Consider the following 16038-nt stretch of genomic DNA (forward strand, 5'->3'; position numbering starts at 1 on the left):
TATTTTTATTTCGTTATACTAGTCGGTGGGTCCGATTTCTGCTTGAGATGAATTTTTTTTTAATTTACAGAAAATCGGAGAGTCCGAATTCCCATCAACAATTCACAGGATTTGATTACTGTGTTCCTGACACCACAGTCTGGTAAAACTTCCCTCCTCTCCATATCTGCGTCTTACACTAACGATGGCTCCATAATAAAATTAATTTCTGCAATAATAATGGTTGTTTATTTGTTCCGTTGCATATTAATTGTTTTAATAAGACTAAAGTGATGACTACTCCTAAGAAACTTAATTAGCTTATTTGCATATTAAGGTACAATAATTATGTTTGTTATGAAGTGATCAAATTAATCAAAGTCACAGTTTGCAGAGACAACTGACTTGATTTGAAGTTTGCATGGTAACTTTGATGTAACTCCACCACAAGAAGGTTTGGCTATATATACATAATAATAAACTACATATTTTCCTTGATTTCACACTTGACCTCATTTGAAGGATGCATATGGTAACGTTAATCAAACTCAACCAGGGACCTGAATGCATAAACTATATGTTTTATTTTTGTTTATTTTGCTTCTCTGCTACGGTTTTGAAAGCCTCGCTATATATAAATACATAGACTCAACAAGTGTACGTTTATGTACGCCTTGTGGTATTTAATTTTGTGTTTATTTCAGTTAAGTACATTTGTATTTAGATATTGTGATTAATTAGGATCACAAATAATAAACAAAAATATATGATTAATAAAACTCTCACTTGTAAAAAAGTGTAAATCACTCTTTTAATTTAATTAACATAATTAATTTTTTTCTATAATTATATTTTTTCATTTAATTATATCAAAAATTAATCTCAAATTTAAGGTTTGTTTGGATAAGTTCATGAGTTACTTTTTTTTTAATTTTTAACTTATAAAAATATACAGTATTAATGTTTGGTGTAATTTTTAAAACTAACTAGTAACTTTCTAAAAAATTATTTAAGTGTTCATAAAAAAGTTAAAAAAATGACTTTTTTGTAATAAAATTTTTTTTATCATATATTTTTTTAAAATAAGCACTTTTAGAAATAAAAAACTAAACACAAAATAATTTATATATAAGTTATTTTTAATATAAACACTTATTGATTAAACTAATTTTTAAATTTTTTAAAAGAAACTTAATTAAATTTTTTATTCAAACTGAACCTTAATATGAATCAAATTCCAAAATATTTTCTCTTATTCACAATTTTATAATTTTTTCAAATAAAAAATCTAAATTCTTATATTATTAATAATCTTAAAAAATATCTCAAATCACCTCAACACATTTTACAAAAAATCAAAACATCTTAAATTGTTAGTTTGTGACTTGAAACATAAAATAATACATAATAATAAATCATTACCAACTCATTAATGATAGATATTAAGTATTTAAAATTATAAATATTATACATATAAAATTATATATGTTAAACTAAAAATTTTAATAATTTTTACTATATAACTCATATTTTTATATAAAATATCATAAAAAAATAAAAAATAAAATATAAACAAAAATTAAAAAATAAATTTTTAAAAATAATTATTAGGTCATGATATTAAAATCAATAAATAAATATACATGATAAAAACATATTAGAGCAAAGATAAAGATTATTTTTTTATGAATTTAGGTCAAAATAAAGGTACATATCAAAATTATTATTTAAAAATTATAAAAATATTTAAGGCTTAATTTTTTAATGTATTTATTGCATATTTATTAAAATAAAAATAACAATTTTCATTAATAATACCTTAAAATACCTTCATTTTATTTTGTATTTTTTCCTTTTTTTGGACGGCAGAAACATGAATTTAAAGCTGGTAATAATTGATGACAGAAACTATAATAGACATGTGATGTGACTGACGTTGAAGTTGGTCAAATTCTTCATATCTAGTATTGGCCCAAACTCATTTATTTTGGGCTGCTGTGGATTTTGTGACTAAAAAATGCAGATATATTATCGCAGACCCAAAAAACATTGTTTATTTATTGTAAAATATATGACTTTTTAATGGTAGAAAAAAAAAATCTAACTTGGATTGATCGAGTGGTCAGCTCATTCGTCACTTTAAGCAAGTGTCGGGAGTTCGAGCCCTGCGTTGCATGCAGCAAAGGGACTATTTTGTTGAATAAACGAAAAAAGGACTGTTTATACTTTATAATGGTTTTGATTATGCGATTTGATTTATCATAAATCACCTCTATTTATTTTTCTCCAATTCAAGATTATTTCAATAGACATTGTTCCTAAAATGTCATGAATATTATGTTACTTGAAAGATTCTTTATGCTGTTTAATTAAAATGTGGGTTAATTCCATAATGCTTGAAGATACATAACAAATATTCTTTTAGAGTTAAAAATCAGGTATTCATCTTGTTTGTTGTTCACGAAGTACTTGGATAGAAATCGAATTGGACTAGATTTTTTGAAGTGTAGGAATATTAAACCATACTTGACAAACAAATTACTTCTTTTTATATAGTAGTTTGTCTAATGGGAGTTTACTTAATTACTTGTATATTTATCCTTATTTTTTTCCCTTAGTTTTTAGAGGTTAGATAAACCTAAAAGTTTTAAATTTTCGAAATTCAATAAAAATTGCTCTTTGTTGACATTTTTTTCCGTATTGAAATAGGATTTAAAAAATCTAAAAAAGAAACAATTAAAATTAGAGATAAACGCATATTAAAATCGGATCAAGTTCGCTCCAATCCGCACAAATATCATATAATCGAATCGGATTTAATATCCACTTTTTTTTTTTAGCTTGGATCCGATCCAATCCGATCAGCACATGCGGGATCGAATATCGAATATATTCGTAAAACATAAAAATATTTTAAAAAGTTTATTTTTATTAAAAATATCAATAAAATTTTATTTTTTTACTCTTTTAAACATGTTTACTCCTAAAATATTATTAAACATATTTTTTAAATAATAAAAATAAAATAATACAATATATATGATAATTATTAGTTGAAATAAAATATAAAAAAAATATTTATTTATTATGGATATGCAAATACTTACTTAAAATTCGCAATTCGGCACAAGGCAGGATTCAAACCCCCGACACTTACTTAAGCGGACGAGTGAGCTAACCACTCGACCAACGGATTGAATCTAATCCATGCATACTCCTAACAAAAATTAGATACAAACTACTAGAGATAAAGGAGGCTCCTCTGTGATCTCATAAAGGATTCTGATTAGCTCTGGAGGAGGGTTATTCCAAAATAAAAAAAAAAGTTCATATAATTCTAAACTCTTTTTTGCCTACCACTTGACATATCTATTACCTTCTCTAAAAATCTGAAAAAACAAATTTTCAAGCATTCTTTTTTAGCGCAAAAATTCTTTCTTCTTGGACCAATTAGTGAAATTCCCGTGTTCGGGCCTAGGGTTAAGCCCATAACACTAGTGAATAATAATCATAAGGTCAGATTGCTCCATGCACGAATGTTTTCTATGATGTTTGTGCTCAAAGGAGAGCTCTAGTTCCAAGACAAAAAAAAAAGGAGAGATCTAATTTTGGATGTAATTGAAAGAGACAACAGAAAAAGAATACAATATTTGGAGCATGAGAAAAAGATTACAATAAATTGTTATCCATATATGATATGAATTGATGATGAGTACAATTATCCCGTTTGCAAAAATGGGAATAGATGCAATAATAATAGCTATTGAACCTAGACACACACAATAGCTAGTTGAGAGGATGATATCATGTGTTGAAGGATAATTTGTTGAGACTTGAGAGTAATAATTAAGTAATTTATCTAGTTGTTATAAAAGTTAGTTATCTTACTCATTGTTTTTTTATTGAAGATAAAGCGATTCGAATCTGCGATTTCTTATATGAGTATAGAGAGACTATGTCATTTGAATATAATTCATTGGCTAGTTATCTTAATCACTAAAACAGAAAGATGATTCATGAAACTATAAGGAGTGGTTAGGTGTGGATCCTTTTTGTTATTAATGACAATACCGGAGATGATAATGGAATAAGCATTACTGGTATTAGGAGTTGGCTAGTTTGCTTTATGGTATACTCTGGATCTTGTGTTTCTTTTTGCTCCACTTGATGTGTTGAACTTCTCTCTTTCAAAAAAAAGAAAGATGATTCACAATTATAAATTTATAAAGAAAAAATTATAGAGAGCCAATGGAATATTTGTACAATATATACAATAGAGGTTTAGGGAATATACTATTAGTGTTACTTTTTTTCATTAGCTGAAGTTTTTGGGATGAGTGGTATCATGACATGTGAGATGTTTATTTTTTCTAGTACTCAGATGGTTATTCTGAATAGTATGGATGATGTTTATTTTATATAACTCAATAGTTCATTGTACCATTGACTCCCTAATAGTACTCATTCAATTGAGTCTTGTATAAATAAATTATAAGGACATGAATTTTAGCTGAGATGTTTTTTTTATTATTTCGTGTATTTTTTAAAATTTTTATACAGATTTCATTAGAATTGCTTTCTCTAAATTAGTTTCTTTGTAGTTTTCTTCTTTATTTTTTGGACTTTTATACTCCGGTGTCTATAAAAAAAATCAACCAAGTCAAACTAAATTGGATCAAAACAAATTAAATTTAATTATACCATAAACAAATCGAACCAATCAATTGGTTCTGTTTAATGCTGAAACCTACTAGTTGGTTTAAACAATATAATGTACACGCAGTGAACCTTAGTTTGACAAGAATAATAGACACCGGTTTTGGCATGTGATCCCACCGTCACCCCAACAATGCGATCCATATTTGGATTGTATATTGCAATGCATAAATACTTGTTATATACCAATATAGAATCCAACTGTTCCCTAATAATATGTAGATTCACCAACATAGTTTGTCTCTTTGCAATTTCCAAATGTAATAATTAACACAAAGTAAATAAATTAAATTAAATAGGAAAGAAAAGAAATGAAAAGTAATTCATTTTTTTTTCACTAATTGAAATTGATGAAAAACTATTTATTCACGTTCACACAAAAGTGAACAGAAAAATAGTTTGTTTATGGAGAACTACCAACTATCCACACAGAAATTATTTATATCCATGGAACAAAGCGGTGTTGAAGAAGATATATATTTCAGTCGGATAAAACCCCAGAACAAAGGGAATAAAATCCAAGGCATATAAAAACGAGCACAAAACGATAAATACAATAAAATAAAGAAACAAAAGTTAAGACAAAAATAAATAAATAAATATAAGACATTATGAAGAAGAAACAAAGTGTTTATTAGATCATGAACTCCCACGGACTCAACAATTCTAGTGCCATAGTGCCATAACATTGTAACAATAACTCCCACATATACTGATTCTTTTTTTATCCCCCTAATTTATAAACATTTTGATCGGTAAAAATAAAACATGTGTGTTAAAATTTTAAAATTTTCAATTTACGAGACAAAAATAAAAACTTCTTGACACTAAGTGAAAAAATAAACAATTTTTTCTCTCCTATTGAAAAATGTTATAAAATAAAAATTGAATTATCATTTTTATTATTATATATAAATTTTATTATGTGTCAAGAGAATATTCTGGCGTCAGTTGCCAATGGAAGAAGCGAAACGTGTTAATGTAAGTGGGTCCCACTCCTTAACTCAATCCATGTGAAGTGTATGAGGTGACCCTCGCTCTTGGACTCTCTTCTCAACTAATTTTGGGCTTTTTCTTTCTTTGGGCCTAACAGAATATTCCATGCTGGCATCCACGTGGCTCCACCTTTCTCCCCTGCATTCCGCTCCACGCTTCCAAATTTTGCGACCCAACTCATATACCGTTGGATCATCATATTCATTTAGCAACTTAGTTTCTTTATCATACAACAAAAATATGAGGTTGAAAATTTCGCATATGGTTTTAAAAAATGTGATTTTTTTTTAAATGGATCATACAAATTAATTTTATTATGTTTCATGTCTATTAATTATTAAATTATCTATTAATATAAAATATATATTAAAAATAAATTAAATAATATATATGATAATTATTTTTTTATGAATATATAATATTTTTATTTTATAAATATGGACTTAGAATATGCGTTTTTCTTATGTGACACGTGACTGCTTTCTAATTTTACCAAAGACGGTACAAAGTAGTCCATATTTTCGTACATCAGCTTGATTATTCAAAAGGTTTTTTATTTTTTGATTCGCAGAGATTTAAGTTTTTGAAAATTTAAAATACATTTAAATTTTTTATTTTTTTTAAATTTAGACATATCGATCTCTTATGTTTACTTGGATTCATTAGACCTAACAAAAAAATCAAACGTAACTTTTATTGTAGTGACCTAATTGATATGCACATATGAGAAAAATTTTAAAATAGGACAAATTAAACTCAGGAGTCGATATGTCTGAATTTTAAAGAGATTAGAGATTTCAATGTATTTTTAAATTTTCAAGGATTTAAATATCTGTGAGCCAAAAAATCAAGAATTGATTTGTCCTTTCCTCTTATTTTAATGAATTATACCAACTAAAACATCAATCGAAAATTAATTTATGAAAATATAATATCAATTTGCTTATTTTCTAGTCAACAAATATAACTAAACCTGATTTCTCACGTCATAAAAAAGCAACACATATGGGTATCAGATCCAACGGTGGAAGAAGGAAGGGTGCGTAGAAGTTTGTGGGACACGGTAGTGTTGCTTAGGTTCAATAGAAAATTGTTGATGCCACGATGTTACTTCGGATTCGTCGGCGAGATTTCCTCTAACATGTTCATTTAGACGCCAATTTCTACAACAAGGTGTCATGTATCGCACCTAATACACATTATATTAATACCACTCATTCAATTCTCCAATTTTATTTCATTTCTATCACTACAACACCTCTGTTACAATAATTTAGTTTTGGATTGTCTCATTTTTTTACATTATTATAAACTCATCAAATGCCGCATTAGACGCTATTGTATATGGTTATGATCATTTGAATTAGATAGATAGATTCTGCCATTTTCCATTAGCATATATCATCAATTGCAGATTCAAGAGAAGGTTAGATATAATATAAAGTTTATATATATATATATATACCTTGTGGCCTACAACTACAAGCATATTCACTTCCCTTTAAAAGGGTCTCGGTTGATTCTGTTTTTGGTCCTTAATTCCCAAGCTTTTTAGTTACTTTCGGCTTTTGGGACCTGTTTGGCTGCGGCATAAAGCTAAAGGCTTCAACTTGTGCAACCAAAGAACTAGCTAGCTAGGGACTCATTACAAATATATTAAGATTGTTGTTTTTATTGTGGAGTTGAAAGAAGGAGAATAGTGATGGGAAGTAGTTATGGTGGCGGAATTGGAGGAGGGGAAGGTGGTTATGGGGTGGTGATGAGTATGACGAGAGAGCCCAAGCCTAGGTTGAGGTGGACAACCGATCTTCATGATCGCTTTGTGGATGCCGTCACCAAACTTGGTGGCCCGGACAGTATGTTTTTCCTTTTTTCTCTTTTTCATTCGAATTTAGTTTAGCGTTTGTTTTGAGGTTCTCCAGAGAGATTGAAAGACTAGGACTTAATATTATGTTTGTTGGTTTAGAGATTAGTATTAAAATTTCAGTATCTATCTCTAACATTTCAGTACTTTCAAAAAGTAGACATACAAGTAATTGAAATTTTTGAGAATGGAAACTAAAATTTTAACGACATTTTATACTTAAAATACTCTCATTTCAATTAGTTAATTATAATTTTACTCTTTGTACAAATTAAATTAGAACTTTATTCTTATTTCAGTCTCTATCTCTTACTTTACACCAAACACAAGATTGAGACTTGTTTCGGTTTCCATTTCTTCGTCTCTGTCTCTTCTCTTGGTCTCATCTTCTATCTCTCTTCTAAATGCTAAGAAATTTCGCAATAATAATCTCTTTTATTTAGTTTTATAGGCCTTTTTCACTTTTATGGAGTCAAATCCTTTTTTTCATACCACTTCTTAAGCAAACTATATATGTATGATTTTTACTTGCTACTACTAGTTGTTGTTGGTAGTGCTAGCTCATCTTTCACAATTGTGTTTGGTTGCTTTTTTCTTTTTCTTTTTTTTCCCTTGATCATGCTAAGTTGATAATGAAAGAGGAGTTTTGGTGGAAAATTGACATGGGAAAAAATGATTTTAAAATTGGCTTTATTTTCTAAATAGTGATTCATGCATGACTTGTATGTGTGTGTGTGTTTTTTTTTTTTTGTACAGTTGATTCCTTGCTTATATGGCTAATTCAATTGTGATTTCACTCTCCAGAAGTTCATCATTCCATTTTAAAAAAATAAAATTAAAATTGGATTAATTCTATAATATTGATATCCATAGAAGATTCACATAACATAAAGCATGTTAATTTCAGAAGCAACTCCCAAATCTGTTCTGAGGATAATGGGTTTGAAAGGCTTGACATTGTATCATTTGAAGAGCCACTTACAGGTAATATATATTCACTTTATCCATATGAATATATTATTAAAGTATGTCTAAATCTAATGGGTTAATTATTAATTTGGTACTCGAAAAATTTAGACGCCGACAAAAAAGTCATTGAAGAATATTATCAAAAAAGTAATCCCTAAATGATTTGAAAATGTGATAAAAATAACTATAATATTATATTTTTTTATAAGTGACAAAATTTTTGTATTCAGCAAATATTTTTATCCGAATTTTTGCGATAATATTTAAATAAATATTTAGAATATATACAAAAAAATTTAGAGTAAAATTTGATCTAGATTTTTCTTTTTATTTTTTAAAATAATTTGACAATTCACAATAAAAAAAATTTTTAAAAAAATCACTGAACATAAAGCTATCGAATTTTAAGAACGAAAATATCTTTTTTTTTAATAATAATTACAAAAAATTATATCAAAATATGATTTTTAAAGTCTTTTTTAAAATATAAATATTTGATTTTTTTGTCGGATTTTAAAATCTTTTATAAGTTTATTTGTTGTTAGTATTTTTTGAAAAATTTTGTTGTCAGTGATATAAACGTTTGAGTAGCATTTTGGTAGTTTATTCAAATCTAATAAATTTTTAAAAAACAGATTAACAAGTGAACTTAGGGTAGAATTATTAGTCATTAATATTATCATTATTATATATCATTTAGTGGTATTCTCAGTAGTAACACAGATTGGTTAAGCTTTGGTGTAAAAAAAAAACACAGATTGGTTAAGAAACAAGAATTTGGAATCTTTTGTGTGCCGGGCTAATTTTCTTTTTTCTTTTTATTTTATACTTTGTCTTCCATCTTCTTGTTTTTATCCTATCCATTCTCTAATAATTGCCATTTGGAGGCATAACATGGATTTTTATTTTATTTTATTTTTTCAGAAATATAGACTTGGACAACAAGCTAAAAAACAAAATGAAGAACATCACAAAGAGAACAGTAGTAAGTTAATTAAGAGTTTTACTTATTTATTTATTTATTTTCAATTAAGTATATTCCTAATTGGACCAGCTTCAACCATAGAGATTAACAATGTTACCATTTTATTTACCTTATACAAAGATTAAAGGTTTTTATAATCTTTATTTTGTTTTCTTCCTTTTAGGATATTCATATGTGAATTTCAGCAATAGCTCTTCAGAATTTAGCAGTAGTTTCAGAGGTGATAATGAAAGGGGGTATGTTAAAGTTTTAAGAATTAATGTCACTTCTTTAATTATATACATGACCATGCTTTCCATTATCTAGTTATTATTAAATATTTTATCTACCATAATTAACATCTTAATTTTTTAACAAAACAGAGAAATCCCAATAGCAGAGGCATTGAGACATCAAATTGAAGTCCAAAAGAGGTTGGAAGAACAGCTAGAGGTATTTTTGGTATTTTTATCAAACCTTGAAAAAAAAATAGCTATTTTTTTTGTTATAAAAGTAAAAGTAGTTATATATTTTAACATTGTAATTTTTTGTATTTTTTAAAATTGTAAAAAGTATACAAATCGGAGAGTTCGATTTCTGTACCTTAAATTTTTTAATTTTTTTAAGATAAATCGGACGGTCCGATTTGTGTACTTATAGAAATCGGACGGTCCGATTTCTACTTCTCTAATTAAACGGCTCCACATTAATAGCATCCCAACAATCCACATTTTAAAAAAATACCATTACTATCTAATATTAAAAATAAAAAATAGTCTAATTTGGCATAGTTTAACTGAAAAAAATAAAAAATAAAAATAAAACAAGCTTCATTACCAATAGGTACAGAAGAAATTGCAGATGAGAATAGAGGCTCAAGGGAAGTATTTGCAAGCTGTGTTAGAGAAAGCTCAGAGGACACTTTCCATGGAAGGTTCAGGCAATAATCTAGAAGCATCAAGAGCTCAATTGACCGAATTCAACTCTGCCTTGTCCAATTTCATGGAAAACATGAACAACAAAGATAGCAAACAAAGCATATTAGACATGAATGATTTTTATAGTAAAGTCCATGGTTCAGGTTTCCATAATTACCATGAAGTAATAAGGAGAGAAAAAAATATTGATCAAAAGCCTAAAATTGAAGAGGGTTCAATTCAGTTTGACTTAAACAGCAAAAGTAGTTATGATCTTGTATCTGCAAGTGGTGATGGATCTGAAATTGAAGCCAAAATACTTTCATATAGGCTATGATCATTTTGAACTATCATATGTTTTTTTTTCTTTTATATTGTTTAACTAAGGTAACATATTAGGAATAAAGTTTATCTGATATCTTTGTCTGATATGAACAAAGGTTATTGTCTAACCTTGTTTTCAAATCATAGACTGCTCATGTTTTTGTGGCAGTAAGAATTTGGAAGAGACATCAAAATACATATACCAATATATACTCTTTTGATTAACTTTGTTTTTATTGTTTTCATTATTTTAAATTATAAAAGACACTAGAGTAATGATATTGTGCTCACAATTGTAATTAAAATGACAATTTAAGACTTTACATACATTTTACTCTACAACTATAATATAATTTGAGTAAATGGAATGTTCAATTACTTGTTAGCTACTTTAAGTAAGTGTTGGAGATTTCGAATTCCTATACAACAATTTATTAATCAACGACAGATTCTTAAGTAAAATTTTAAGCACGTGGATTCATGGTTGATGAGTTCAAATAAAAGGGGGAAAAAAGTTAAACAATTTCACAATTAAAAGCAAACATGGTTACAAAACCTTCAACTGATAGAAGCAAATTACAACTATGCATGGTCAATAATTGAATTGAATTCAATTGTGTTTTATTATACAAGGAATGGATATAAAAAGTGATGAAAAGGCAAAGGTGTTTGACATCATCATTATCAGAGATAGATTTTTAGGTATTCATCCATGCGTGTGTAATTCACCTCTGGATAAAGCTCTGAAGCTTCTTCTCCTTTATCTCCTATTTCAAAGTTTGTCAAACACCCTTCATAGAAAATATGATAGAAATGCCCAATTCCCACTTGTTGTGCATAGTCCAAATCTGAATTCATACAAAATCGATTATATATTGATATGTTGCTAAAAAATAAATTTGACTAAAATCCTAAAGTAATTTTTAAGATTAGTCTCGTACACTAAAATCGTGCATGAGATTCTAATTATATAAAAATATCCTTAAAATTAGTCAATGTTAACGGTTTATGTCATCAAGCTACATTAGTAAGTTGTTAACAAAAAATAAGTCAAGAGTTAATATGGGACATTAGCTAATTTCAAAAATTCTTTTATGCGATTAAAATTTCAGAAGCGATTTTAATGCATGAAAACAATTTCAAAAACCTCTTTAGATCTTTAGTCAATAAACTTAAACTTATCTAACATATAAGCAAATAATAATAGATAAATTTATTCATATTTTAAACGATGAAAAACTACTTTATCCATACTTTTAAATTTATTTAGAAGAGTTTGAAAGTTTACTTAAAAAAAAAATACTAGTTATATATAGTTTGTATGCTTCGTTGTAACTTTAATTATTTATTATATATTACCTCTGATGGGAGAAAGAAAGTGTTGTTCAGAAATGGTGGATTTTTTTAGCTGCTTCCCTGAAAGTGTTTCCCATTTGTGTATGAGTTCTCTCTGTGTGAGAATGTTTTCAGGTGGCCTTAGGTACAGTGTCTTGTTCAAGGTTCTAGGATCATCAATTGTCTTGATTGTGTACCTAGCAACATCATCTTCATCCACATATACAGCTGCACCAAACATAATAATATAAGATGGGACACCATATCTTGACTCAAAACTAAAAGATAATAGATTGATAATATAAAATATTTATATTATATACATTTCACTTAATTCATTTTTAATTGATGTGGAACTTTACCTTTTACACTCTATCATGAGAACAACAATAAAGTTTTGTCTCATATATATCAAATCAAATGTTTGTATTGGAATATATATGATTAGATGACTTGTACAATTATTTGCTTGATTATTTTATGTTTGATTATAAATGCACTCACCAAACCTACTTAGTGAGTTTGATGCAGGGGTAGGTGTATATCATCATGCAAATAAAGTCAAATAAAGTAAATTTAGTCACCGAAACAAAAGCACTATAAAATTTATCTTATACTAATATAGGTAATAATAATATTTATAAATTAGATGTATCTAATAATAATAAATGATCTTTTTTATGATTTATTTATGATAAAATATTTATTTTAAGAAAAAATTTATATATCAATTCTCGTCATATATAATAGATACAAAACAACAACAACAATAAAGTCTTGTCTTATTAAGTGGAGTCGGCTGTCATATATAATAAATAGATCACTACAAAAATGATTGAATATCTACCGATTTAACTATAAATATCGTTTAATAATATTTGATAGTTTCAGTTAAAAATTAGTCAGTACAATTAGTTGCTAACGATTAGCAACCAAAATTGGTAATTATTTCTATTTTAGCGTCTAAAATTTTAGCGACAACCAAAATCAATCGCTAAATCAGTCGCTAAGCAAGGATTTAGTAACCAATTTTAAAGAAAAAGTCGGTTGCTATTCCTGTAAATTTCTTAAAATTGAGTATAAATATTATTAATTATACCTTTGACATTGCCATTGCCATAGATAAGGACCTTGTCTGTAGGAGGAAGAAGGGTACCCATTTGAGAGAGGTTGCCAGCAAAATAAGCAGCAAAACAATTAGCAGAGACGTAAGTGTAAGGAATGTTGGCATCTTCAATTGCTTTTCTTACTTTCATTTTCTCATCAAATGTCACTCTTCCTGGCTCCATTGCATGCCCCATTAGTGCTGGGTCCATCCCAAATTCTGAAGGCAAGAAACGCTACAACAAAAGTTGTTAGGATTTTCTCATCATGCTATTATTTGAATGTGACTTATAACACTTAACTAGTAACTCTTTGACGTGAAGTTTAATAACTTCAGAAGCTATTAATTACTTAATTATGAAAATATGTCCATTAGTAATAATCATGATGATGTAAAAAAATTGAATAATTATGTACTAGCTATTATTTTAGTTAATAGTTTAGGTTGCAACTAACTAGCTTCCTAGTTCCTCCTATCTGCATGATATTCTTACCAACTCCAATTTATTTGAACATTTTCATATTTCAATTATTATAAAATTATTTATTCTAAAAACTTAAACTATTTTATAAAAGTACATGAATTTTATATATCAAATATCTATTATTATTTCTACTTATAAAAATTCTGACATTTATTTATGAATAAAAGAAATAATTTTGTATAACAAAATTAAGTACCAAATATATTCGAATATTAATTTCATTCATAAATACATTTATTAGTTTTATCTGAATTTTTATGTATAAATAAAATTGCATGATAGTTTATTTTTATATATCGAATAAATGAAATACTATTTATATATTAAAATCAGTTTTATATATTTATGTATAAACACACATATATAATTTAATTTACTTTTAATTTATATTTTATATTTTAATATATATTATATACTAACAATAACAGATTTTAGTGTACACCTAACATAGTTCATTTAATAACATTTTTACCATTAAAATGCTACATTAACAACTTACCAGCTAGCTAGTTAATTTTATATATGAACAAGAGTTGTTGATTTATTATTATAACCCCTTTAATCAATGGAGTAGTTCAAAAGAGAAAGATTCCGGAATGGTATTGTTTTTAATTTAAAATTAGAAAACATTTTTGTTATTTACACATGACAAAAATTAGAGATGTCCTCCGACACACTCATTTTTATAAGGCAATTAATTAATGATCAAAGATCGATCCTATATATACAAAATCATGTGATCTATTTTTTAATAAAAAAAAGTTTTAAAAAAAATCAAGTAATTCGTAAAATAAGAACTATCCGTCCAGTTCTTTTTTTTTTATTTGTCATTTTAGTTTACTACAGAATTATTAACAGAAATTAAAATCAGGATTTTAATCTAAAAATAACATTTTAATAATGAAACAAGTAGTGTTACCCTAGGTTCCAAGACTAATGCAAAATATATAGACCAAAAAGACCATATCTATAACCAAAATCACTTCTCCTAAAATCAAATTCAACTCTAAATTTTTTTTATTACAAAAATTCTGATACGGTCATAAATTTTTTTCGAAAAGTTTAATAATATAAAAATATATACATAAATAATTATATTTTTAATAATTATATACGTATTACAATTTTTTTTATCTTTATTTTTAGAATCCTACTTGTTTCGAGAATTATCTGAAACTGCAGATCGATCTCAAGACATGAACACTAATCCTCAACAATAATATTTTGAAATTAGATCATTGAATAAATTATTTAAATAATATTAGATATATAATTATTCATATATTTCTATCTAGTAACGTAAATATTTAAAATAAATAATTTCATAAAAGCTTATACATATAGATATATATACCTTAACATTTCCAGCTTCTTTGATGGCCTCAACAAGTTTGAGTTGGACCAACAAGTTATGAGACCTAAAATGAACCCCGGACATGGTACAAATGACAACATCCACCATCTTGACGGCGTCGACGAGGCTCCGGTGGTCGGAGAAGGAAGCCGGAACGAGGCGAGCGCCTTGCCGCTTGAAGGACTGAAGAATCTGTAGCTTCTCAACATCAAGACCTATCTCTGGCCTTTGAATAACATATGTTTCATGCCCTTCTTCTAAGCATGCCTTAACCATCCTCTTCCCAAGATACCCTGTTCCCCCAACCACTAGAACCTTGCTCTTCATCCCTATAATAATTACCTTCTTCCTTAATTAATTTCTTCCTAGAAAATTAAATCAAAATTCAAACTATGTACAATAATTAAGACTTTGTTGTTCTTATAACTCATCAACCTTCAACTATATATATATGTGTGTAAATGTGAGGTGGCTAGTGGGAATAGTAGTCTATGATCATTTTTTTATTCGATTTGATTTTGTTCACCTAAAAATCAAAGCACATGCCTAGAATGTGTTGTTTAATTTGAAGTGCAAGTTACTCATTAAACAACTGAACAGTAAATAAAGTTGCTGGCTAACCAAATGGAAAGAGAAAGTAATTAAAAATTGAGAACAGTGTATGTAAGGTTTGACAAAACAGAGAATTTAAGGTTGGTTAATAGACCTATACTAATACTATATATGGTTTGAATAAATTTAAACTTAAACGTGGTGTGTACTAGTCAAATATGAACAATTTGTGGAACCCCTTCTGTTTCATGTGGTCTCTTAATTAATCAGAAGTACTAGTCCTATGTAATTAATAAGAGAATTAGTTGTAGTTAGTTTGATATTAAATGAATAATCCATTGTTTAAACTAAATATTTAATTATGTGTTCAAAAAATGCAAAAAAGAGATACAACCAAAAAAATAATATTCTTTTTCTTTTTTTATTCCTTTCCTTTTACTGTTGTTGCATTTTTTTTCTGATTCACATTTTAATTAAAA

General features: G+C 27.2%; 2 protein-coding genes across 3 annotated transcripts; one reads left to right on the plus strand and one right to left on the minus strand.

The window, feature by feature from the left end:
- The first annotated feature begins 6725 nt into the window (after positions 1-6725).
- LOC112800091 (myb family transcription factor PHL11-like) lies at positions 6726-10954 on the plus strand. Of its 2 annotated transcripts, XM_072196225.1 has the most exons (7): positions 6867-7117; positions 7239-7547; positions 8463-8539; positions 9449-9509; positions 9673-9745; positions 9872-9941; positions 10332-10954. In XM_072196225.1, exons 2-7 carry the CDS (start codon positions 7394-7396, stop codon positions 10740-10742), a joined length of 846 nt encoding a protein of 281 aa, XP_072052326.1. In that variant the 5' UTR covers positions 6867-7117; positions 7239-7393; the 3' UTR covers positions 10743-10954. The 2 variants fall into 2 exon arrangements, with proteins under 2 accessions (XP_025697960.1, XP_072052326.1); XM_025842175.3 differs by having other exon boundaries at positions 6726-7547.
- A 306-nt stretch (positions 10955-11260) lies between these two features.
- On the minus strand, positions 11261-15581 carry LOC112800090 (isoflavone reductase homolog). Its single transcript, XM_025842174.2, has 4 exons — positions 15008-15581; positions 13164-13404; positions 12089-12292; positions 11261-11577 (listed from the first exon to the last, which is right to left on the minus strand). The coding sequence occupies exons 1-4, from the start codon at positions 15332-15334 to the stop codon at positions 11414-11416; spliced, it is 936 nt and encodes a 311-aa protein (XP_025697959.1). The 5' UTR covers positions 15335-15581; the 3' UTR covers positions 11261-11413.
- Positions 15582-16038: the final 457 nt, after the last annotated feature.

The sequence above is a fragment of the Arachis hypogaea genome, chromosome 5 (assembly GCF_003086295.3).
Source record: "Arachis hypogaea cultivar Tifrunner chromosome 5, arahy.Tifrunner.gnm2.J5K5, whole genome shotgun sequence".
Lineage (NCBI taxonomy): Eukaryota > Viridiplantae > Streptophyta > Magnoliopsida > Fabales > Fabaceae > Arachis > Arachis hypogaea.